The sequence below is a fragment of the Ipomoea nil genome, unplaced genomic scaffold (genome assembly GCF_001879475.1).
Source record: "Ipomoea nil cultivar Tokyo-kokei standard unplaced genomic scaffold, Asagao_1.1 scaffold0684, whole genome shotgun sequence".
In the NCBI taxonomy this organism is placed as follows: domain Eukaryota; kingdom Viridiplantae; phylum Streptophyta; class Magnoliopsida; order Solanales; family Convolvulaceae; genus Ipomoea; species Ipomoea nil.
Window position 1 is genome coordinate 2,504,634 of NW_017617112.1, and position 25,454 is coordinate 2,530,087.

A 25,454-nucleotide genomic window follows, 5' to 3' on the forward strand; every position below is an offset into this window, starting at 1 on the left:
TTTCAACTACTCTTTCAACATTGTGTATCTTTTGTTATATTATGAGTAGCTAAGTGTTTTGGGACTAGGATTTGGTTTGATTTCTTGCTATTGATGCCTATTTGAGTTGTATTGCATAAAGGGGATTATTTGGGTGATCTAGGGTTGTTGTGTGAAATGGGTTTGTTGAGAAATTTGTGTATGATTGTTGGATCCCAATTATATGCTTGATTTGGAGTGTGTTTGTTGCTACGAGAGTAGAGCTTGTACACTAGCCACACATTCACACACTTAATGCCCAATACGAGAGTATTTCGAGTATTAAGGAGAATTTATGCCTTGTGTTCTTGCTTGGGCAACCTTGGGTTGAATTGCCACGAGAGTGGAGTTTAAGGTTAGGTTGCAAGTCTAAATAGTTATGAGAGTGGTACTTGGACACTTTTGTGCATCTCACTTACCCTATGCCTTATTTAATTCCCTAATCTTGAGTACAATATTTGGCATCTTAGCTTGAATCAACCAAGTCCCGGTCCTTTGTTTTACTTGTCTTATATGTTATTAGCTTAATCATATCAAACCATCTCCTTATCGATAGGTCTAGCTTCTAAAAGGGTAGTTTTAGCTTGTGCTTAACTCCACTTTACATCAATTCCTAATATTACAAGAGCCATCTCCAGTGGAACGATATCTAAACTCTATACTGTAATTTGATACTTGATGGATGTGTGAAAAACGTCCTCATCAGCAGGCAATTGCCGAATTGTAAGAAAATTTTGATAGACAAACTGTTACAAATCACCAACTCATTCAACAACTCATTACCTCTATGTCACGGTTGGAAACGATGGTAACAACAAATAAAAATGCAGTAGTGCAACGTCAACCACATGGAATTTTAGGACCTCCACCTGATAATCATCTACAACCATCTTTGCAACCGGAGAGTGGCCAATGGACTCAACAATTTCATATGAAACTTGAGTTACCTCGCTTTGATGGCTCAAACCCTCACGGTTGGCCGGATACTTAGAATTCAAGAATATTTTGATTTTTATGTTACACCCGACACACAGCGATTGCGAATAGCAAGATTCACAATGGAAGGGAATGCTTCTGGGTGGTGTCAATGGATGAAAAGGAATGGAATGTTAACTACATGGAAGGAATTTTTACAGAATGTCACAAAGCGGTTCGGCGAGTCTCGTTTTGAGGATTCCCAAGGAAAATTGTCAAAATTGACACAGCAAACCACAGTCACTGTTTATCAAGCAGAATTTGAACGATTAATGAATAAAGTTACAGGGATTGCAGAACATATCATTCTTTCCATGTTCATCGCAGGGCTTAAACCACTTATTCGACGAGAAGTGCAGGTGGCACGACCAACAACATTGATGGAAGCTTTTGATCTTGCTCGAGAATATGAAGCAAAATTGGAAGAAATTCAGGTTGAGCTCCAACATGCACGAGCACCCTTAAGGTGGCAACAACGCCAAATACCATCTGCAAACACTACACGGTCAGCCCCGATTATAACACAATCATCAAACCAAGACAAAAGGGAAACAACAGCTTTAGCTTTACCACCCTCAACTCAATCAACACAAAATCTCCCCATCAAACGATTAACACCTGCAGAAATGCGGGAAAAACGAGAAAAAGGTATCTGCTACAACTGTGACCAACGTTGGTCAACCAATCATAGGTCTCGAACCAGATTTCTGATGTTAATGGGGACAGAAGAGGATGATATAGAAGATCCAATCTTAGAAGAAGAAACCACAGTGCATGGGCAAGATGACATAATCACAGGAGATATCTCCAGTCTAAACTCATTGGCAGGCCAGGGTAATCCCAGATCGCTTAAACTTTTGGAAATGTTAATGGCCGAAAGTTACAGATTTTAATAGATAGTGGCAGCACCCATAACTTTGTGCAACCCAAAATTGCTGAGCAATTACAGTTACATGCTTTGAAGGTCACACCATTTCGGGTATATGTTGGCAACGGAGATTCTCTAGCTTGTACCCACAGCTGCAAACAAGTATCATTGACACTACAAGGCACTGAATTCTTGGTAGACTTCTTTGTACTTCCAATTCAAGGCCCAGACATGGTGTTCGGAATTCAATGGTTACGGGGACTTAGAAAAGTTGAGCATGACTATGCTAATGTGTCCATGGAGTTTGAATGGAAAGGTCACCAGATTAAATTGCAAGGAAAGCATTCATTGACACCACAAGAAATAACTCTGAATCAATTAGAAGCTCCAGTAATAACAAAGGAAATACTGGAACTCTATGAGTTACTCTTAATACGTGGTCCTGAATCCCCGCTAGAAGAAAATAATACTGAAAAATCTATAGAAGAGGTACAATTCCCTAAAGATATACCACCAGAAATTATAGTAGTACTTCAGCAGCATGAGAAACTATTCCAAGCACCTACTACGCTACCCCCACATAGATTTTTCAATCACCGGATTCATTTACATCCGGGAACCAAGCCAATCAATGTTCGCCCATATCGCTACCCACACTTCCAAAAATAAGAAATTGAGAAGCTTGTTACAGAAATGCTAGATCAAGGAGTTATCCGACCTAGTCAAAGCCCTTTCTCATCACCAGTCCTACTCATAAAAAAGAAAGATGGGACCTACAGGTTCTGTGAAGATTATAGAGCCTTGAACGCAACAGTACGTGACCAATTTCCTATTCCTACTGCAAATGAGCTCTTTGATGAATTAGGTCAAGCAATGGTGTTTACAAAATTAGATCTTAGGGCATGTTATCATCAAATAAGGATGCATGACCGGGACATATATAAAATCGCCTTTCGAACTCACGAGGGACATTATGAGTTTCTTGTCATGCCTTTCGGGTTAATGAATGCCCTGTCTACCTTCCAAGCAACTATGAACCGCATGCTCCACCAATTCTTGAGAAAATTTGTAATCGTGATCTTGATGACATCTTGGTTTATAGCCAAACACTGGAGGATCATATTTACCACCTACAAGAAGTGTTTGGCACATTAAAACAATATGCATTCCACTTAAAGTTGAGCAAGAGCAGATTTTGTGAAACTTCTATCGAATATCTTGGTAAAATAATAGATAATGAAGGTGTGCATGCAGATCTTAACAAAATTAACGTAATGATAAACTGGCCAACACCAAAAAACCATCCGACAATTAAGGGGATTCTTGGGACTAACAGGATATTACCGCCGTTTCATAAAAGGTTATGCCAACATTGCAGCCCCGCTAACTGACTTACTTAAAAAGGATGCATTCCAATGGGGGCAGAAGGCAGAGGAAGCATTTACAGCCCTTAAAACTATAATGACAAAGACTCCGGTTTTAAGACTCCCTAACTTTAGTAAGCCTTTCAATGTAGAAACAGATGCATCTAATGAAGGCATTGGAGCAATTCTTGTGCAGGACAACAGACCAATTGCTTTTTTTTAGCAAAAAGTTGGGATCGCGCTTAAGAAACTCATCAACATATAACATGGAGCTTTTTGCCATTGTAGAAGCAGTACAAAAGTGGAGACAGTACCTACTTGGGAGATTTTTCATCATCCAAATAGACCATAAGAGCTTAAAGGAGTTGTTACAACAAGTAGTGCAAACCCCAACTCAACCGCACTATGTTAGAAAATTAATGGGGTATAATTTCAAAATAGAGTACAAACCTGGCAGAAATAATAAAGTAGCAGATGCTCTTTCAAGGAGAGAAGATGAGGCAACTCCAAACACATCATATGGGAAAGTATTCCTCACAGTAAGTAAACCAATTACATAACTTATAGAGACCATACGAAAGGAAAATAATTCAGAACCTGACATACTAAAACTTCACCAAAACATCATTAAAATGACTCCATTTCAAGCATTATATAGAAGACCACCACCCACCTTAGCACCGTATACAAAAGACACAACAACAGTGCAAGCACTAGATGAATTATTGTTGGATCGTGACAGATTGATAAGGCAACTGAAACTCAATCTTCGGGAAGCTCAGCATCGCATAGCCCAAAAAGCCAATGCCAAAAGAAGCGAAGTGAAATTTTCAGTAGGAGATAAGGTCTGGCTTCGTCTACAACCATATAGACAGATATCAATAGCACGTAGAAGCTCTAACAAACTAGCACGACGCTATTATGGTCCATTCAATATCTTGGAAAAAATAGGGGAAGTCGCATACCGTCTCGAGCTACCACCACAAGCAAGAATTCATTCAGTATTCCATGTCTCACAACTCAAGAAACACATGGAAACCAAAGAAAATATAGAGGTCCAATTACTGGAAGAAATTGTGGGCCAATCACCAATTTCAACTCCGCTAGCACTTTGTGGGGAATGAAATGTTCTAAAAAATGAAAAAATACAACGCCAAGTCTTGGTGCAATGGTCAGATACTAGTCCAGAAAACGCCACTTGGTAAGCTGCTGATGAAATGGAACGATGGTACCCGAATCTCCACCTTGAGGACAAGGTGGTCGTCGAAGGGAAGGGGAGTGATACGAGTATATCCACAGTGGAAGAAGGTGAAAATCAAGAAATGGGAGAAAGAAAAGAAACAACTCATGCTGCTAGGCCAATGAGAGAACGAAGGAAACCGGCATGGATGGCTGATTACATTTGTTAGATTAAGTTTATTCGTAATAGGATACATTAGTTTAGTCCTAATACGTTAATATATCATATTAATTAAGAATCATAGTTCTAAACATAATAGGAGTAACTTAGTATATAATCACCCTGCATGCTACGGGAAAGACATGCGAATTATTATTATCTTTTTCTTCTCTGAAATCTCTCTCTCTCTCTCTCTCTCTCTCTCTCTCTCTCTCTCTCTCTCTCTCTCTCTCTCTCTCTCTCTCTCATTTTCCCCTCCTCTAATTCCATCTTTGGAATCTGCATCCACTCAAAGCGGTGTCGGCTTGACAGGCCCGGCCCTGGGCAAGGGCAGGCTGGGCCCTTGCCCAGGGCCCACGCTTGGAAGGGGCCCACCAGACTATACATACCCTTTTATATATACTATAGATATGTATAATAATTTTTTATAGCCTCATGTTAATAAAGTGAAAGTTAGCCGAGTTGGTAAGATATGTGGTTTATATGTTATAGATCCAGGGATCAAGTCTACACATAGTCTTGTGTAACTTTGGAAGAATGTATATACTGTTACACGCATCTCTATTTCCATACATTAATGTTTTAATAAAAAAAATAGTTCTATACAATAAACTTTTCCTCTCTTACTCTTTAGGATATTATTATATAGTATTAAAATTGTAACTTAAGAAATTTATTTATATTTCTAATTTGTATTATTTAAAATTTAATTTATTATATAGTATTAAAATTGTAACTTAAGAAATTTATTTATATTTCTAATTTGTATTATTTAAAATTTAATTTGTAATTTTGTGATTTTTTTTACATTTCTATAATTATAGTGAGATTTATAATATAGATTGATTTGTGTTTCGTATCAAATTTTGAATCTATTTTTATTTGAGTAATTTACTATTTATATTTAAAATATGTGCTATTTTGTGAATTTTATAATGAGTTATGTATCTGTAATATATTTTGTGATTTAGTTATGAAAAAAAAAATTAAAAATAGTTTAGTTTTTTTTTTTAATGAATTTTCTAGGCAATGTAGTTTAGAAGTCCTATTGTGCATCATCTTATTCAAATTAATTTAGAAAATTTTGAAATTGATTTAACTAAAAAGAAAAATATTTATAAATATGATAGCAATATAGAAGATGTGTTATTTATTATGTGTTTTTTATTTGAACTATTTTATCCAATTAATTATGTATTATATTTCATTATGAATATCTTTTATCACGTTTAGCGTATTTTGATTTATTTATTGCTTTCAATAATTAAGATTTTATGTTATTCTCTTATTGTATGTTTTTTTTATATATATATAAATTTTTATTAAAAATTATTTATTATTTATTATAATAATAATGTAATTCTCTATAAGCTCATTTGATTTTAAATTATTTATTCATTTTTATAAAGTGAGTATGTATGATTAACACTTAGGGACGAAATTTACAATTATCTTAAAATTTAGGGACAAAAAGTACAATTTTTAAATTCTTTATTTATGAAAGTACTAATGCGGTTATTGCTTATTTTGAATTTAGGAATGCATCTAGAATTGTTTTCATGTGTATTTATAATTGTTACAAACTTGTGAATCTTCAAGTTATTTGACATTAGTATTTTCTCTTATTTAATTTGAATTTTAATTATAAAAATATATATTAATTTAATACAGGGCCCATTTTTGTTTTTACGCCCTGGGCCTATAAAATGATAGGACCGGACCTGCGGCTTGATACGGGTTCGTATCACATTTACTCAAATACTATATTAATAGCCAACCCTAGAGTGTCATAAAATATAAAGCTCCAAATTTTTTTAATAAACTTTAAATTCAAATAAGCAGAGCATAAAGAGATCATTACAGAGGAACAATGCCCACTAGAAACCAGTGTCAAGATAATAATTGAGTTAAATCTATTTTAGACATCCAAACATCTTACTTGTCCACGATTCTTGTCAGCATTTTTATCATTCTCAGCAAAATCAATTCTTAATTGGCGACCATTGATCTCATATCCCTGGAGATTACGGCGAGCACTCAGGGCAGTTTCTTCATCCTTGTATTCACAGAATCCATAACCCCTGGGCTTTCCAGTTTCTCTGTCAGTAACTAGCCTGACGAGAAAAAACATAGACAATCAAAAGTTTGTAGTGCAAATCTTAATGGCACTATTAGCCTATTAGGGACCAAAAGCTAAAAGACAAGGCAAAAAGATCGTAGCTCTTCTTGAAAATCATACATATGCTTTAAATAGTACAAATTAAGATTCCAGAAAGGCATTTGGCAACCCAAAAAAAAAAAAAAGTGGGAAGATCCCTTGTGCGCGCCGGCATTTGGCAGAAGCTAATACAACTACGTTGAAGTTAAAGAGAATTCATCACTATTAATATTTTTACAATTCTTAAATCCATCTAGCAAGCCTTATATCCACCAGATTATATTGTTCATTCCTAGAAGCAGCCCGGCCTGCAATACAAGACTATATAGTAATATATACCCTATTCAAATTTGCAGCTGAATAACCTGTGTCCCAGAAACCATTTCAAAGACCAAAATTGCAAAAACAGCCACAACTAACAACCATCTATCTGCTCTTCCCACACCCTTCTTTTATTGCAATTAATTAGCAGCTTTAGAGTCTTTCTTTGCTATAGCTTTGCATCATCTACTCCTCATCTTCATCAAACTCGCCTTCATTGGAGTCATCTTCAAAATAAAGGGCCAAACTGTCGTGAATCAATGAAAAAAAATTAGGATGTGATGAAACTAAATGAAGTTGGGAGAAAAATTAAAGGAGACTGAAATAAAATGCAATTGAGAAAAAGAAATGGATATTGATCGAGAGACCTGTCTTGTGTTTTCTTCAATGACAACCATATTCTCGTTTCCAGAGTCATGCTGTTCAGCCTGAATTTGCTTGGCTGACATCACTGCAGAAAGATGACACTCCTCTAATTGGATTAAGTTCAATGTTGGAATTTCTGCAAAGCTATTCGGGATCTCTCTCAATTCAAAGCAATCATTAAGGAATAGGCGCTCAAGTTTTGGAAAATTATCAGCACCAACTTCCCAATGTTTGAGACCACTAGAACAAATTTTCAAACAAATTAAGTGGCAGAATTTCACATTCTCTGGTACTTCCCACTTTTTGCCAAAGTCATAAACAAATAATAACTTGAGCACCTCAAGCCGTGGTAAGTTGCTCAAAACATTAATTGCATTCCACTCAAAATTCATAAATTCAAACCTCAGCTTCCTAATGTTTTTCAAGAGAAGAATATTGTTAACCATTTGAGCCGTCATCTCCGGAATTCCAATGATAGATGTATCAACCAAAAGACGCAAACTCTCAAGCTGCAGTAAACAGACAAGGTCCTTAGTGCAATCATTGGTTTTGCTTATAATAATAGATACCTTCTTTAGGTATGGAACTTTTGTTAAGGACTCTTGGTCGCAATGACTAGCCTGCAAACTAGAAATGACCTGCAAGTTTTGATGAACAGATTTGGGAAAAGATCCACAAAGTTTAGTACAGTGAATATACTGTAGTTGTGGAAACTTCAAATGTTTCAATCCATAGGGGCCATACGCAATGTATGTTTGAAGATTCCAAGCGTTGGAGGATAATGAATTATACAGAAGAAATCTCCCGAATATCCGTAGGTATCTCAGATGGATATGAACAGTCCCACTTGGCGAATGGAATTTGATAACATAGAGTACCCTCAATAGGCTGAAAAATTCCAAATTTATTGAAAGTTTGGGCCACTCCAGAAAATAAAAGATGGACCGGCAGTGTTTTGACAGAGAATGTAATGCAGAGATGTCAAAATTTTGAAATGACACACTTATCCAACGGACACCTTTTTGAGGGAAATTGGAACCACTTTCATTCGCAACATACAGAAGGCTTTGGTTCTGACCTTCTCTCACACAAAAGGCATGCAATAAATCATGTACTCTAAACTCCTTAATTTTTTTCCCACAACTACTTCTTTCGCTTACAAGAATTAAGTTTCTATCCATAAGTTCATTTATGTACCTTTTTGCCACCGCTTCAAAACTCTCGTTCTTGAATGCCTTTACAAGTCCTTCCGCAGCCCATAACCTTGCAAGGTTGTTAGCTTTGATCTTATAATCTTCTGGAAAAACTCCTAAATATAAAAAACAAGCTTTCAAATTATGGGGCAAGTGACTATAACTCAATGACAGGATTCTCCAACATTCATCATCATCTAGAGTTGATGTTGAAGAACTTATTAGAGCATTAGCAGCATTCTTCCACTCATCTAGTGTATTGAGTTTTGAAAATAAACCTGCTATCACTACAATTGCCAAAGGCAGTCCTTTACATTTTTCAACAATTGGTTTCCCAATTGTCTCAAATTCAGCACCATGAGATTTGCATCCCTTTTTATGAAATAATTCCCAACTTTCACTTTGATCTAATAAGTGCATTTGATGGGAGAAGTAATTGTTAGAGCCCATACAAGTAGCCACCTCTGCAATGCGAGTAGTCAACAATACTCGACTCCCATTTATATCATCTGGAAAGCAAGAGTTAACTGCATTCCATGACTCTATGCTCCATACATCATCCATCACTACCAAATACCTTTGACGCTTCAAACTTTGGTAGAGCTGTAATGCTAGGTCCGCATCACTGCTGTTTTTTAGATTGTCTTTAGAACCAAGAAGATCTAAGAGCATTTGCCTCTTATTGTGATGTTGTGATACAACAATCCATATTTGCTTGTCAAAGTGGGAGACAATTGATCGATTTTCATAAACTCGTCTAGCTAACGTTGTCTTGCCGATTCCTCCCATACCTTGAATTGAGACAACTTCTCGTTGTTTAGATGGATGTTGTATTAGCATCTTCATTATAATCTCGAACTCATTGTTTTTCCCGACCATTATGTCCTCAGTGTGTGAAGCATGATTGGAGGAACTGCAATCGTCCGTCTTGATAAAATCATCATCAGATTTTGGAATAACATCATCATCATGTGTAGTCTCCCTTCCTTGCACAGCTACGACATGCTTGTACTCCATCATGACTTTCTCCAGCTCTTCTTTAATGGCATCAATGTCTTCTATTGCTTGTTGCAATACATGACTAAGTCTATGAGAATGCTGGGTTTTCTTGGCTTCAGCGTCGTCCCCTTGTCCCATTTCCTGGTCAGCTTCTTTAAAGAGATCTACCAAATGGAGTTCAATTTCATCTTCTACTCTGAAAGCTACATCTCTGAGCTCTGTTTCCAAGTCTTTAATTGCTTCAACACCATCCATTCTGCTCTTGTCGAACAGTTGTATCAAAAAGCCAAGCTTTGCATGGAGAGATTGGATGAGGTCTTTGTTAAAAGGGATGAGTTCCATTTCTTGTAGGAATGGACGAGGGTGAGGTTGCAAGAACTCAATCTCTAATGTTGTGATAAGAGAATTTACAGCTACACAAGCCATTCTTTTCTCTCTCTTTCTATCTCTGTTGGTGTAGGTGTGAAGATTAGCAGAAGCAAGATGAATGGAATTGGGTAATGCGAAAGACCATTGACGTGAGATATTGGAGATTGGAGAAATCTGAGCTTTTTGTGGAGAATGAAGGTGTTTGTTGCAAGAGATGAGTTGTTTGTAAAGATTAGATTTAGATAATGAGAACATAATATGAGCTGCAATTGTTTAATGTTTAGTGGAATTTTACAGCTAGCGAAAATTTGTTTATGTGTGCCATATGTGTTGTCTGCATGTGCAAATGGGTAATATAATTAAATGGGTGAATTTTTTATGTGGCATATGTTTTAGTTGTCCATGTGCAAAGTTGTTAAAGAAATTAAACAATTAAACACACAGACTTTTCATGGCTTGTACCCACCACTTTCTCAATGCTAAACCAATATTGTGAGTTAATTAAATAAAGTATCGGCATGTTCGAGAGTGAATAATATGATGAAACTAAATGATGTTTGAGAGTGAAATGAAAAGCCATTGAGAAAGAGTAAGGGAGCGTTTGGTTCAGGTTATATAACATAACCAAGGAAATGTGACATTCCAAAGCTCACATTCCTATGTTTGGTTCATATTACCTCAGGGAATCTAACATTCCCCAGGAATGTCACATTCCCTCCACATAGGATTTTGAAGGGAATGTGATTCCCTTCAAATTCTAAGGTTATGTAAGATAACCTTAGTTATGTTAGTTTATTACACACACACACACACACACACATATATATATATATATATAATTATTTTTGTAATTATATATTTTTTATTTTTATTATGTTAGGTTAGCATATAAAATAATTTTGTTTCCCAGTTCAATATTTTAGTTAATATTTTAAAATCATGTAATTATATATGATACCGTTATCTTAATTATTTATTTTAATTTTTAAATTTATTAAAATATATGAAAATATATTAAGGATATTATGGTGTGTGAATAAAAGATAACCCTAAACCAAATATGATTATATTACATACCCCAATTTTAACCAAACACAGGAATCTAACATTCCCAGTAATCTAACATTCCCAAGGTAATCTGACATTCCGTGAACCAAACGACCCCTAAGGGTGAGAGATCTTTATTGTCATGCTGCTCAGCTTGAATTTGCTTGGGTGACATCATGGCAGAAGGAAGACAATTGAAATTGTGATACTTAATTATTTAGGATAAAATTGATTGTTACACTGATGATAAATATTGTAATACTTATCACTAAAAGTCTAAAATTGTGATATTTGCAAAGTGTGTCTTCATTGAGCATCTTACCCGATTGTCTACAACTCGATTCATATCACGATAAGGATCCGTGATGTGATTTCACACAAGTTTTTGCCCCGCACTATTAATTAAAAAGAAAGTTAATTACTCAATTAGAAAATGCCATGTAATGAGGGGAAGATTGTTAGAGAAAATTTTGGAGGGGTGGGTAGCTTACTCTGATTATAAATATTAGATCAAGCTAATATAATGCAGCTACGTTTTGAAGTTAAAGATAATTCATCACTATTAATATTGTTGATCAGATAGCAGATCAAAATATTTATACAATTCTTAAATCCATATGTCTAGCAAGCCTTAAATCCAGCAGATTATATTGTTCATTCCTAGAAGCAGATACAAGACAGTAATTTAATATAGTAATCCATACCCAATTCAAATTTGCAGCTGAAGAAGCTGTGAACCAGAAACCATTTCAAACACCAAAATTGCAAAAACCATCTGCTCTTCCCACACCCTTCTTTTATTGGATTTTGGCTCTACGTGGGCCGATCCGATCATCAGTATTGCAATTAATTTGCAGCTTTAGAGTCTATCTTTGCTATAGCTTTGCATCATCCACTCCTCATCTTCATCCGGGTAATCTTCAAGCTAGAGAGCGAGGATTTCATGAATCAATGAAAACAAATTAGGATGTGATGAAACTAAATGATGTTGGGAGAAAAATTAAAGGAGATCGAACAAAAAGCAATTGAGAAAAAGAAATGGAGATTGATCGAAAGACCTTTATTGTGTATTTCTCAATGACAACCATATTCTCGTTTCCATAGTCATGCTGTTCAGCCTCAATTTGCTTGGCTGACATCACTGCAGAATGAAGACACATCTCTAATTGGATTAAGTTCAATGTTGGAATTTCTGCAAAGCTATTCGGGATCTCTCTCAATTCAATGCATCCGTTAAGGAATAGGCGCTCAAGTTTTGGAAAATTATCAGCACCAACTTCCCAATGCTTGAGATTACGATTCGAAATTTTCAAACAAATTAAGTGGCAGAATTTCACATTCTCTGGTACTTCCCACTTTTTGCCAAGGTCAGCATGTAACTTGAGCACCTCAAGCCTTGGTAACTTGCTCAAAACATTAATTACCTTCCACTCACATTTCATTTTACGAAACATCAGCTTCCTAATGTTTTTCAAGAGAAGAATATTGTTAATGATTTGAGCCATCATATCCGAAATTCCCTCGGTAACAACACAAAGAGACAAACTCTCGAGCTGCGGTAAACAGACAGGGTTCTTAATGCAATCATCGGTTTCCCTTATAATAATAGTTACCTTCTTTAGGTATGGAACTTTTGTTAAGGACTCTTGATCGCATTGACAAGCCTGCAAACTAGAAATGACCTGCAAGTTTTGATGAACAGATTTGGGTAAAGATCCAAAAGGTTCACGACAGTGTATATACTGTAGTTGTGGAAACTTCAAATGGCCCAAACTTATATCAGCACTACATGTTTGAAGATTCCAAGCGTTGGAGACTAATGAACCATGAAAATAAAGTGAAGGCCTCATTATCCATAGGTATCTCAAATGGATATGAACAGTCGAAGTTCGCGAATTCATTTCAACAACATAGAGTACCCTCAGTAGGCTGAAATTTTCCAAATTTATTGAATGTTTGGGCCGCTGCTGAAAATAAAAGATGGACCGGCAGTGTTTTGACAGAGAATGTAACACAGAGATGTTAAACTCTGACACAATTATCCAACGGACACTTCTCTGAGGGAAATTGGAACCACTTTCGGCAGCAACATGCAAAAGACTCTGGCTTTGACCTTCTCTTACACAAAAGGCATGCAATAAATCATGTACTCTAAACTCCTTAATTTTTCTCCCACAACTACTTCTTGTGCTTACAAGAATTAAGTTTCTATCCATAAGTTCATTTATGTACCTTTTAGCCACCGCTTCAAAACTCTCATTCTTAAATGCCTTTACCAGTCCTTCGGCCGCCCATAACCTTGCAAGGTTGTTAGCATTGATCTCATCATCTTCTGGAAAAACTCCTAAATATAAAAAACAAGCTTTCAAATTATGAGGCAAGTGACTATAACTGAATGAGAGGATTCTCCAACATTCTTCATCATCTAGAGTTGATGTTGAAGTAGAACTTATTAGAGCATTAGCAGTTTTCTTCCACTCATCAAGTGTATCGAGTTTTGAAAATAAACCTGCTATCACAAGAATTGCCAAGGGCAGTCCTTTACATTTCTCAACAATTGGTCTTCAAATTGTCTCAAATTCAACACCATGAGATTTGCATGCCTTTTTATGAAATAATTCCCAACTTTCACTTTGATCTAAAAACTGCACTTGATGCGAAAAGTAATTGTTAGAGCCAATACAAGTAGCCACCTCTGCAATGCGAGTAGTCAACAATACTCGACTCCCATTTATATCATCTGGAAAGCAAGAGTTAACATCATCCCATGACTCTCTGCTCCATACATCATCAATCACTACCAAGTACCTTTGACCCTTCAAACTTTGGTAGAGTCGTAGTGCTAGGTCCCCATCACTGCTATTGTTTACATTGTCTTTAGAACCAAGAAGACCTAAGATCATTTGCCTCTTATTGTGATGTTGTGATACAACAACCCATAGTCGTCTATCAAAGTGGGAGACAATTGATCGATTTTCATAAACTCGTCTAGCTAACGTTGTCTTGCCGATTCCTCCCATACCTTGAATTGAGACAACTTCTCGTTGTTTAGATGGATGTTGTATTAGCATCTTCCTTATAATCTCGAATTCATTGTTTTTCCCAACCATTATATCCTCACTGTGTGGAGCATGATTGGAGGAACCGTCCATCCTGACAAGTTCATCATCAGATTTTGGAATAACATCAACAAGTGTAGTCTTCCTTCCTTGCACAGCTACGACATGCTTGTACTCCATCATGAATTTCTCCAGCTCTTCTTTAATGGTATCAATGTCTTCTATTGCTTTTTGCAATACATGACTAAGTGTATGAGGATACTGGGTTTTTTTCGCTTCAGTGTCCCCTCGTCTCTTTTTCTTGTTAGCTTCTTTATAGAGATCTACCACATGGAGTTCAATTTCATCTTCTACTCTGAAAGCTACATCTTTGAGCTTTGTTTCCAAGTCTTTAATTGCTTCAACACCATCCATTCTGCTCTCATCGAACAGTTGTATAAGAAAACCAAGCTTTGCATGGAGAGATTGGATGAGGTCTTTGTTAAAAGGGATGAGTTCCAATTGTTGTAGGAATGGACGAGGGTGAGGTTGCAAGAACTCAAGCTCTAATGTTGTGATAAGAGAATTTACAGCTACACAAGCCATTCTTTTCTCTCTCTCTCTATCTCTGTGTAGGTGTGAAGATTAACAGAAGCAAAAGATGAGTGATTGAGTGGAATTGGGTAATGCTACTGATCTGATCAGTACAATAATTCCTTGCCGACAGCGTTTTTTAACATTTAGCTTTCCAGCTCTAAAGTATCCATTGTTGGTGCAATAATTCAAAAGTAGACATGGCCTGTTGGTGCAATAATTCAAAAGTAGACATGGCCTACTGCTTATTTTATTTTATTTTATTAGTGCAGTATTATCTTCTAAATTTTTCAAAAAAATTTGTAAATTTTATACGCCTGTTTGGTTTGTTGAAAATATTTGAAGAGGAATATAATTAAAATTTCATTGAAAATAAATTACAGGAAAAATTTATTACATTATTAGATTGGTAAAAAATAAATTACTAAGAATATTGAAATTACTGTTTGGTTGGATTTGGAACTCTAAGAAATAATGAGTATAAAAATCAATATATCCCTCCACAATAATAAAAATAAGGGTAATCAAGGACCTTGTGGTCCGCTGGTACCAAGTTACTTATGTGGAAGGTTGTGAGTTCAAGCCTAGAAAGAGTTAGTAGTACTCATAAGAAAAATCACTGAAGACAAAATTGTCATATTAGTTTTCCATGAAAAAAAAATACCGGGAGTAATTGGTTGGATGAAAAACTTTTTTGTAAAGGAAAAGATTTTCCTAAATTTGAGGAAGATGAGATTTTTTTGGTTCAATGACTTATAACTATTTTGCCTTTGTTATTCATTCAAAGGGAAGTGGCGGTATTTTGTTTTTCGTGGAACTTGAGAACAAAAAGTGACCTAACATTATTATTTTGTCATTGTGATTCATTCTTACTTTTATTATCACTAGTATGTCACCCGTGCGATGCACGGCTAAATAGTTAAATTATATTATAATTACAAGATGTAAAATGAGTATTTTGATAGAATGCATTTATTGTGTTCACATTTTTGAAGTAGGTGTAGGTATTGATTCTGAATTTTGAATTTATCTCTCAACAATTAATGTTTGTCTTGGAGATTGTAATAGTTATTTGTAATTTAAAATGTGATTATCGAGATTTGCAAGCATGCTTTTTGCAGTAAATATGAACACAATAAATGTATCATATTTTGTTAATGTCTACAAAATAATCTATTAGCGCCCACATGAAGAAAATAACCAATAACCTATTAGCGCCCGCCATATCAGAAAATAAATTCTAGAGAATAAGATTAGCCATATACCAACTGTGGTTGACTTTTAAACGACCACGAGACGTCCTCCAAGTTTTAAAAACTTACCATCCGTGGTCCTATGCTATATTTTATGTCAAATAGGCATTAAATTGGAAGGCCAACCTTATCATTTCCCATTAGAGTGAAAATAAAATAAAATAAAATAAAAAATAATGGACGCTAATGGAGGTTCCGGAACGGAAAAGAGAAGGGAAGCTCAACGGCATCAAGCAGCACAAGGTGGGTCCCTGTTGACCGTGGCGTTCCAGATATTGATAAGCAACGGCTTACGGCTCTCTCTCTCAAAGCAGGTCAACATGGAGTGGGAAAAAAGACTAAAATATGAACTTTAGCCTTCTTATTTCCCAAAATATGACGGTGCTTTGTGGTGAACAATTTTGTGAAAAAACCTTTGTGACATGCGTTTTAGGCATGTCCCACACATTTAATTTTTTTTTTTTAAACTCTTCCTCAGACGCAAGTCTTACTTGCGTCTGAAGTATTTATGAAGTATTTATACGTCAACAGCATTTACGAAATGCTGCTGACATATTCTTCTAGTACCCATGAAAACACATGTAAGAGATGTGTTTTGCCTATTATACGTCAAACGCATCTCGTACATGCGTTTTAGTTATCGTTTCCTAGCCGGCCTTCGGCTAGGGAAAACGCGTGTGAAAGATGCGTTTCAGATAATTTCGGCTGCAAATAATTTCGGCTCAAATTGCTGTTTCCGAGACTAAATAATGATGCAGCCGCCGGCTGGGACCTTGTATTATTCGAAACACCGCCGCAAGAGGCGGCGGCGCCACCACCGTCGAAATTTGATTTCGAAAGCTTGTTTGATCCGGTTTCCTCGCCATTACCGCCGGCTAATAAAAGTCTAGACTCATTATCGTTAGACGCGTTGTACAATCAAAGCCAAGTTAGCCAACCAATGTCGGCACCTCCTCCTCATCGTCACTATAATCCTTTTCTTCAAGAAGAATTTCCGATGACCACAGCCCCACATCCCGACGCTTTCCAACCTCTGGACATGTTTTCCGTGGCTCCGACGACATTCCCAGCCACGCCGGGAAGTTCATCGCAAAATCAATCCATCGCACCGACGTTTTCTGCACCAAGTCCACCCGCAACCGCCGGGCATAATAGCGATTTTTCATCACCGCCTACCTTCCATACAACTTCGACATTGCAAAACGACGACTTTTCGCCAGCACCACCTTCCATGCAACTCCGATCTTGCCTCCACAGAGCCTGGAATCGTCGGCAATGCATAGTGCCTATTCTCCGGCGCCTACCTTCCAAACTCCGACATTTCTGACACAAAGTCCAACATCTAGGGCATTGCATAATGACTTCTCTCCGGCGCCGGTGCAAAGTCCAACATTTTAGGCGTCCCTAGCGGAAACAGCAATTTGAGCCGAAATTATTTGTAGCCAAAATTATCTAAAACGCATCTTTCACACGCGTTTTCCCTGGCCGGCCTAAACGCATGTACGAGATGCGTTTGACGTATAATACGCAAAACGCATCTCTTACATGCGTTTTCATGGGTACTGGAAGAATACATCAGCCGCATTTCGTAAATGCGGTTGACGTATAAATACTTCAGACGCAAGTCTTACTTGCATCTGAGGAAGAGTTTTAAAAAAAAATTAAATGTGTGGGACATGCCTAAAACCCATGTCCCAAACTTTTTTTTCACAAAATTGTCCACCACAAAGCACCGTCATATTTTGGGAAATGAGAAGGCTAAAGTTCATATTTCAGTCTTTTTCCCCATGGAGTGCGTGGCCACCGTACATGCCCTCATTAGCTCCACCATTCAGGAGATCAAAACCGCTCGCAAATTATGCTGTGCAACCGAATGCACCATGTGCATGGTGCATACGATGCAAAACGACGTCGTTTTGGTTAAAAAACGCGCGTCCCACTTAAAAAAGAAATCAGGTTCGATTCCCGGCAATAGCATTTTTATATATCCATAAATTCATAACTATATATCCATAAATTCATAACTATATATCCACTAATTTATAACATATATCCACAGTGAATGAATGAAGTAAAAATCCACAATGATTGAACTAAATATCCATAATGATTGAACTAAATATCCACACTGATTGAACTAAATATCCACAATGAATGAACTAAATATCCATAATTTATAACTATATATTCAGAAATTCATAACTATATATCCATAAATTCATAACTATATATCCAAAGTGAATGAAAGAAGTAAATATCCACAATGAATGAACTAAATATCCATAAATTCATAAATATATATCCAGAAATTCATAACTATATATCCAGAAATTCATAACTATATATCCACAATAATGCTATTGCCGAGAATCGAACCTGAATTTTTTTTTAAGTGAGACGCGCGTTTTTAGTCAAAACAACGTCGTTTTGCATCGTATGCACCATGCCCATGGTGCATTTAGTTGCACAGCATAACTATTGAAAACCGCTTATTGCTCCGATTTGGACTGATTTTAGTGTTTTTCTTCATATTTTCACTCTGCATTTCTTCAGATTTTTCTCTGTTTCAGACTAATAGAATATCATATTATCATACTTTCCTTTGGATATTTGAATTTGAATTCAATGATTGGGCCTGCTGGAGCCCAAGGGTTTAACGTATCCCACAACCGCGTGATTTGTTCTTGTGAAATCTTACTTTTTTACTGTTCTACGCTACAAAAGTAGTAACAATCATCATCAATCGGTTAGCTTTTCTGACGGCTTGTCACCGACGTTTACTTTTTTACTGTTCTAGGCTACAAAAATTGGTTTTTTCCCACGACGGCTTGTCACCGACCTCCTCCGCGGCGGCCTGCGCGCCACCTACTACGCCCCTGCGGATCCCAGGGACGCGGTGGGCGGGGCTTGTGCGGGTACGACAAATTATTTTTTTTTACTCTGAAATGACAAGTGTGCCCTCCAACTTAACGCTTATTTGACAGAAAATATGACGGAGGACCACGAGTGGTAACTTTTTAAAACTTGAAGGACGTCTTATGGTCGTTTAAAAGTCGGATGATCACAGCTGGTATATGACTAATACTTAGAGGACCATTGAAGGTATTAACTATATCTTTTACATTTGCAAGTTTTGATAGATATTCAAGATTTGCATGAGTTCAATCTCAATTTTTTACAGCAAAATCTCCAAGATTTGTGTGATATGTAAGGAAATAGCAATCAACAACTATTGTGGTACAAGGTATGGTTAATAGTTCATACCAACATGGGAGTTAATACTCAATTTAGTATTCGACAATAGTGATTTTTTTTTATTTAGTCATAAATATTTGTTTTGTGCTAAATTATGTTCTCCACTTCAATGATTTTACTCCATTGAGTCTCTGATTAGTTGTTAGAATCAATATCTAAATCGATAAATATCACTATAGTCGATGACTAAATTTGGTAAAATCACTATAATCAAAGACTAACTTGGGTAAAACTACTATAGTCAATGACGTACTAAACTAGATATAGTATTATTAGAAATGAAATTACCAAGCTATCTGTTAATTTGTGAGTCTTGAATGCATGTGAATTTCTATCCGGTTCCTACTTTGTTTTTTAAACAAATTAATTATTATCTGTTGGAAAAAATAGCATTAAAATGGCATTTAAGTGGCTATTTTGTGGTACAATTGTCAATGGGGCCCACTTCCGATTTGGGCCGAGAGAGAGCTGGGAGACCTGGCCTTGGACGAGAGTTGCTCTCGCTGTCAAGCAACACGAGAGTTTACTCTCGGTTTCGGCCTTGGCCGAGAGAGAGCTGCACGAGAGTTCTGCTCTCGGCCTTAGCCAAGGCCGAACTGAACACAAACAACATATGTTTCGGCCTTGAGGCCGAAACTAGGCTGTAGGCCAACAGATTACTGTGAGATTAAATTCATCCGTTACGGAATTAATTGTTAATTAATTCCAATTTTAAATTTGAATTTAACTCTCTAGTAATGGGTGTTGTTGTTTCAGATGTTACACATCGTGGAGGTAATGCCAAATTGAATGCCTAATATCAATTCTATCATCCCTATATAAGAAGGGGTAGAGGGCAGCAGATTTTCTAAGCAAAAAGTGACAAGAACACACAACACAGGAAGTATTTTTCTTCTCAAAACTCTGTTTCTACTCCTTTCTTTGCCTAAACTGTGTTCAAGGCTTTGGTTTAGTTCGCCGGGTTCGCTCGTTTGGGTGCTCAAACGTCGAACCGTAGCGCGTTTTATCCTGGGAAACCTAGGCCACGACGCTCCTAGCACTTTTGGGAGGTGGCAAATAAGGTTTTTAGGAAAGAGTGGTCTCTTGACTCACGCTAAAAACCCTATACCCATACACGAGCCATCTTTTCCTTCTTTCGGTTTTGGATTACGCTTCTAAGTAAAATCCTCCCTCTTTTGATATATTCGTTGGTCTGGAATTATAATCAAGAGGATTGTAAGTTCCATTTTTTGGTTGATATATATATTGATATATCTTTTTCGTAGATATATATGTATATATAACCTTTGGGTCCGAATTATATATATATATATTTGTATGTATATATATATATATATATATATATATATATATATATATATATATATATATATATATATATATATATATATATATATATATATCAGATATATATATCCAATAATATTTTATATACTTTCGTGTGTGTATATATAAATATTATTTTGGGATATTAAATCGATTTTGGTTCATTATCACCAACAATCTTAAAACCTTATTATTTTTTTTGATAATGAACAAATCGATGGATTCCAAGAGTATTGGATCTGTGAATGTTGCTTGTGGTGCACATTCAAATGGTCGGAACGGCAACGATGTTGCACATTCCGTGATGCAGTTGATGGCAGCAACGTTGGAAATGTTATTTCCATGGGAGTTGCAAAAACACACGATGGTGCTCCGGAGAACTTTGGTTCACGAACCGGTAGACCTGTGGCTAATGGCACACAATTGGTACCTATTTTTTTGTCGAGTGGATCGGCTAAAAGCCACGAAGGATCCTATGATGGTGTAATAACTACATGGTCTGAGGACTATTGTAGTGTGACCAATGTCTTCAACGATAATCAAAGGAAAGGCAAGAGGAAGTTTAGCTTTCAAGAAGATTATAAGAAGAAGAAGAAATGCCACTATGAAGCGAACCGTCATCCTGGTGAAAAGGTTGAGGACAATTTCGCTATGTTTAAATCATGTGGATGGTTGGACGAGTAAGGTCACAACCGAGGTACCCCCGATGTGCGCTATGGACCACCCTTCGTGGAGTGGATGATTGGAAAATGGAACAAGGCACACGGGTTGAAGGATTACTATGAGATAGGAATAAGGAAATGTGTTTTCAATGCAATTTTTCCTATTTATTTATTTTGAATAAATGTTGTAGTATCCTTGTGATACATTTTTATTAAGTGTTGAATAAAAATATAAGTGTTCCATTGAGTTGAATCTTGGTACATACGAATTATTTGCTAGAATAATGTCAAATGTACGAAATAATTCAATATGGGTGTGTAGTGCATCACGAAGCATTATGTGGAAAATGCTAAAATGGCTTAACGGCCGGAACGAAATGTAACAAGCGTGTTACATGTTTGAAATCCCGTAAAAGGACTTCGGTTCTAGTTCATGTTGAACGATACAGATTTCAAAATAGGATCAATTTGTCAAAAATTGGAATAACTATATAATCGTGAGCGTCACAGCTCAAGTGTTGAATATTTTATATAATATTCTAAGAACGATTATATGAGTTTGATTCAACTAGTCGGAAATTTGGTTGATTTGTTCTTGTTAATTGTGTTATAATTAACTTGATCAAAATTCCAAATTATACTAGTATGAAATGTGATTTGATACAAATTGTTGGGACGATAAACTTAAGCTTGAGCTTAATGAAAAATGCTAATTAAATTTAGCATTGTTGAAGTGCTAATTGGAGTGCTTAACAGCACTGGATGTTTAGCACTATGTAAAAGGCTAATTAAACTTAGCATTGTAAAAAGTGCTATGTGATTAGCACGAAAGGAGGTTTGGTTAATTGTGTAATTAACTAATAATCCTAGTGCTAAGTAGCACTGGAATTATAAATCAAGCAATGTACGGTTGTTGTGAGTTTATAATTAAAGCAATAGAGGTTGCTTCGGAATCGGTGCGTTAGTTTGGAAGCAATGATTCGTGCTTGGTATAGCATGATTCGTGCCTCATTACTAAGCATTGATTCGTGCTTCAATTTCGGAAGCACTGATTCGGGTTTGTGGCCTATCGGTCAAAAACCGAATGAATTTGTAAAGGCTAATCTGTTAGCTTCTACAAAATGTGTTAATGTGTAACACATGCTTATTCTTTATAAGAATAAAAGAGAAAAAAACCAAATTAATCGTGGATTAATTCGGTTATGAACAATCGAAGTGGTGAACAAGAAACACCTATTGGTGATTTCTGTGAAAGCATTGGTATCGTACTCGAGCGTACGACACGGTATTTACCTCAAATCGAACGTTGTTGCCGAACATAAATATCAAGAAGTTGATATGTTCGGGTCTACCTCAAAGTATGTGGGGTGAGACAATACTTTGGACAAGTAAGTACCTTTTAAATAAGGTTACCCGCATGAAATTCTTACGAATTGTGGGTACGTAGGAAGCTTTCCTACGAATGCCTGAAATGTGGGGGTGTCTTGCCAAAGGCACATATTGAGTTCTTAGTACACAAGTCCTATAGTTTGGATGTACATAAGAACACGGTAAATTGAATCAAGAAATTCATCGCTCTGTAGAAGATGCATTTATGAGAAGGTTCAATAAAAAGGACCTAACACGTTGAAATGAACTTTCAACGTAGCTATGGTTGAAGGGTATGAAAGATAACCCGAGCTCAAAGCTAGACGTAGCAAGAGAGCTAGGATTGAAAAATCCTTTGGTCTATATTTTCTGATCTACATGTTAGAATGTGATGCGCATATTCTAACTTGTTTACTAGAAAATAATTTGGATTTCCTGACATGGTTGTTAGAAAACGAGCCTCGAACATATGTAGAAGTGGTGACTTCTACAGATGGGCCAACACGAGAGAGGCTACCGAGAGTGAAGTAGATTCTATCTTAGAGAATCATACTTTGAACTGGTTGATCTTCTTTTGGGTTGTAAAACCTTTGGATCCTAACGGATCACTAGTCGGAAGACAAAACCGGTTGGTTATACTGAAGTAAAATGGTCGGGCTTGTAATTGTAGATTACATGCAATGCAAGTGCCATGATTACTTCGATATATATTCTCTTGTGATGAGAATGAAATCCATTATAATGATACTTGCCAAGAGCTATTTAGCGAGACTTGTAAGTTCATCGAAATGGATGTATCGCTTTCTTAATAGACATGGAATCTGAGGGTTTTGTGGTTCCGCGCTATGGAAAGAAAGTGTGTAATTGGTGTAGATCATTTTATTGTTCGAAACAATTGCCTTAGTATTTGGCATGTGAGGTTTTGATCATGCAGTGATGACCAATGAGTTTGGTATAAACGAAAGTGAAAGTGTGTCTACGTATTGCGTACGATAGACGGTGATATCACTATTTGTTTATACACGATAAACTCAACGTGGGTAGTAACGATCAAATGATCAATTCTACCATGATCATGTTAAATTTGAGATTTGACATGAAAGGTGTGAGTATTGGCAAGTTTAATCTTCGGGATTAAAGTCGTGAGAAGACCGTATGGTCTCGTGTTAAGCCAATCTCATTGTGTTGATTGAATCCTTGTAAAGGATGATAATCAAGTGGCTTGGACACCGTTAGATACTAACGTATAACTGGCCGATAATCACGGAGATTGTTTTTCTCACGGAGAATACATTCAGATTATCGGTAGTTTAATTGTATCAAATGGATGTACTGAGCCGGATATTGCCTTTGCGGTTAATGAACTCGGTAGACATACGAGTAACCCTAGTGTTATGCACTAGAAGGCAATAGTGAAAGTTATGAGATACTTAAGGTATGCTCGTGATTTTGGACTGCACTACGTGGGATATCTAGCTGCACTTGGAAAGTATAGCACGGATATCAAAGGACGCTAAGTCCATTAAAGGCTACGTCTTTAAGTAGGCCAGTGCAGTTGGTTGTATGGGAATTCTCAAAACGATTTGTGATAGCTAAGATCCATGACGGGATCAAAGCTGAGAGCCTTACACTCGTGTCGCAAGCGAGTAGGCCAAATGGCTATGCCATTATTTCGAGAATGTTCCTAGTGGAAAACTCGTACCTCCAATTTGTGTGCGTTGCGATAGTCAAGCCAAAATTGGTTAAGTACAGAGTTAGATGTGGAATGGTAAGTCTAGACTTATAAGTCATAGACATAATACCATTAAACAATTTCTCACAACGAGGGTCATCTCTATTGACTACGTGATGTCAAAAGATAACGTAGCGGCCGCTAACTCGCTAACCCGAGGGTAAGCAAATGGTTGTTGAGAAGTTGGAACGAGGAATGGTTCTAAAGCCCTTGGACTAAAAGTTCTATAGTGGATACAGGATACCCAACCTAGCTGGCACCTAGGTTCAATGGGATAACTAAATTATGGAACGGAGCGTGTCACTATGGGGGTCTCGGACTCCCTACCACTCCTCGTTAGAAACAGTGGCTCCCGCACGAGGCTAGCACGTTGATGCTTTAATGATTCGAATGTCGGTTGACATATGTGAGTATGCGGGATACTCGAGAAAGAATCACCTATGTAAGAGAGAAGTGAGGGTCACTTCAAAGGAGAATTGTTAGGCACAATTCTTTAGAAACTCTCGCAGAACCAGGAACGGTGACCCACGACCAAAATGGGCACACTCATGAGAACAAAGCATGGTTGGGAGGTTCCTATGTGAGATATGTCATCGTCTACACAAACGGCAGTCGGTTCAAATACATCGCATTCTACCGTACAACCAGTAGAGTAAACATATTTTCACAAGGGAAGGTTCAAAAGGTATAGTGACTTCCTACCTATACTATGCAGGGATCGACCGTTTGAACACAGTTGTTTCCGATTTCAAAATACCCTGAAAATCAATTTTTCATTCATGTGGGGGATTGTTGGAAAAAATAGCATTAAAATGACATTTTAAGTGGCTATTTTGTGGTACAATTATTAGTGGGGCCCACTTCCAATTTGGGTCGGGTCAAAGTGTATTCGGGTTCTTCGTAGTGAGACGAAGAGATTGATATATTGTATGCTCAAAACGGATAATGGGTGAATGAGATATTGATTCTCAAAGTAGACCCATTGAGTTGGAAAAATGAAGGGAAAAGTGAGATTTGTCCCACATTGGTTTGGAAAGAGGATTTGACCCCTCTTTTATAGAAGAGCTCTTTTGGAGTTTGTAGAATTGTATAGCATAGAGGCTCTTTAGCGCGAGGGGGGGGGGGGGGATGCAAATTAAATTCCAACTA

At 36.8% G+C, this 25,454-nt stretch overlaps 2 protein-coding genes across 3 annotated transcripts in view; both read right to left on the reverse strand.

Annotated features, from left to right (window-relative positions):
* Positions 1 to 25,454, reverse strand: part of LOC109175190 (disease resistance protein RPP13-like) — a 175,606-nt gene that overhangs the window by 121,263 nt on the left and 28,889 nt on the right. The window contains exons 3-4 of one of the 2 annotated variants that reach the window (XR_002053260.1): positions 8,667 to 9,328; positions 7,244 to 7,344 (exon numbers count right to left, since the gene is read on the reverse strand). Coding sequence is in view for 1 of the 2 variants with exons in the window: in XM_019324442.1 (XP_019179987.1) it covers positions 7,866 to 7,880; positions 8,039 to 9,328 (1,305 nt within the window). In the remaining variant the exon portion in view is untranslated. Of the gene's footprint in view, positions 1 to 7,243; positions 7,345 to 7,844; positions 7,881 to 8,038; positions 9,329 to 25,454 lie in introns of those variants that run through there. The other variant, XM_019324442.1, reaches the window with a different exon arrangement.
* Positions 11,620 to 12,677, reverse strand: LOC109175191 (putative late blight resistance protein homolog R1B-14). Its single transcript, XM_019324445.1, has 2 exons — positions 12,136 to 12,677; positions 11,620 to 12,002 (listed from the first exon to the last, which is right to left on the reverse strand). The coding sequence occupies exons 1-2, from the start codon at positions 12,583 to 12,585 to the stop codon at positions 11,937 to 11,939; spliced, it is 516 nt and encodes a 171-aa protein (XP_019179990.1). The 5' UTR covers positions 12,586 to 12,677; the 3' UTR covers positions 11,620 to 11,936.

Bases quoted from the DNA above. Each gene is read 5' to 3' on its own strand.
- LOC109175191 (XM_019324445.1), bottom strand. From the start codon at position 12,585: ATGATGGCTCAAATCATTAACAATATTCTTCTCTTGAAAAACATTAGG. The intron at 12,003-12,135 runs GTCTTTCGATCA...CTCGCTCTCTAG, and splicing joins TTGAGAAATACACAATAAAG to CTTGAAGATTACCCGGATGA.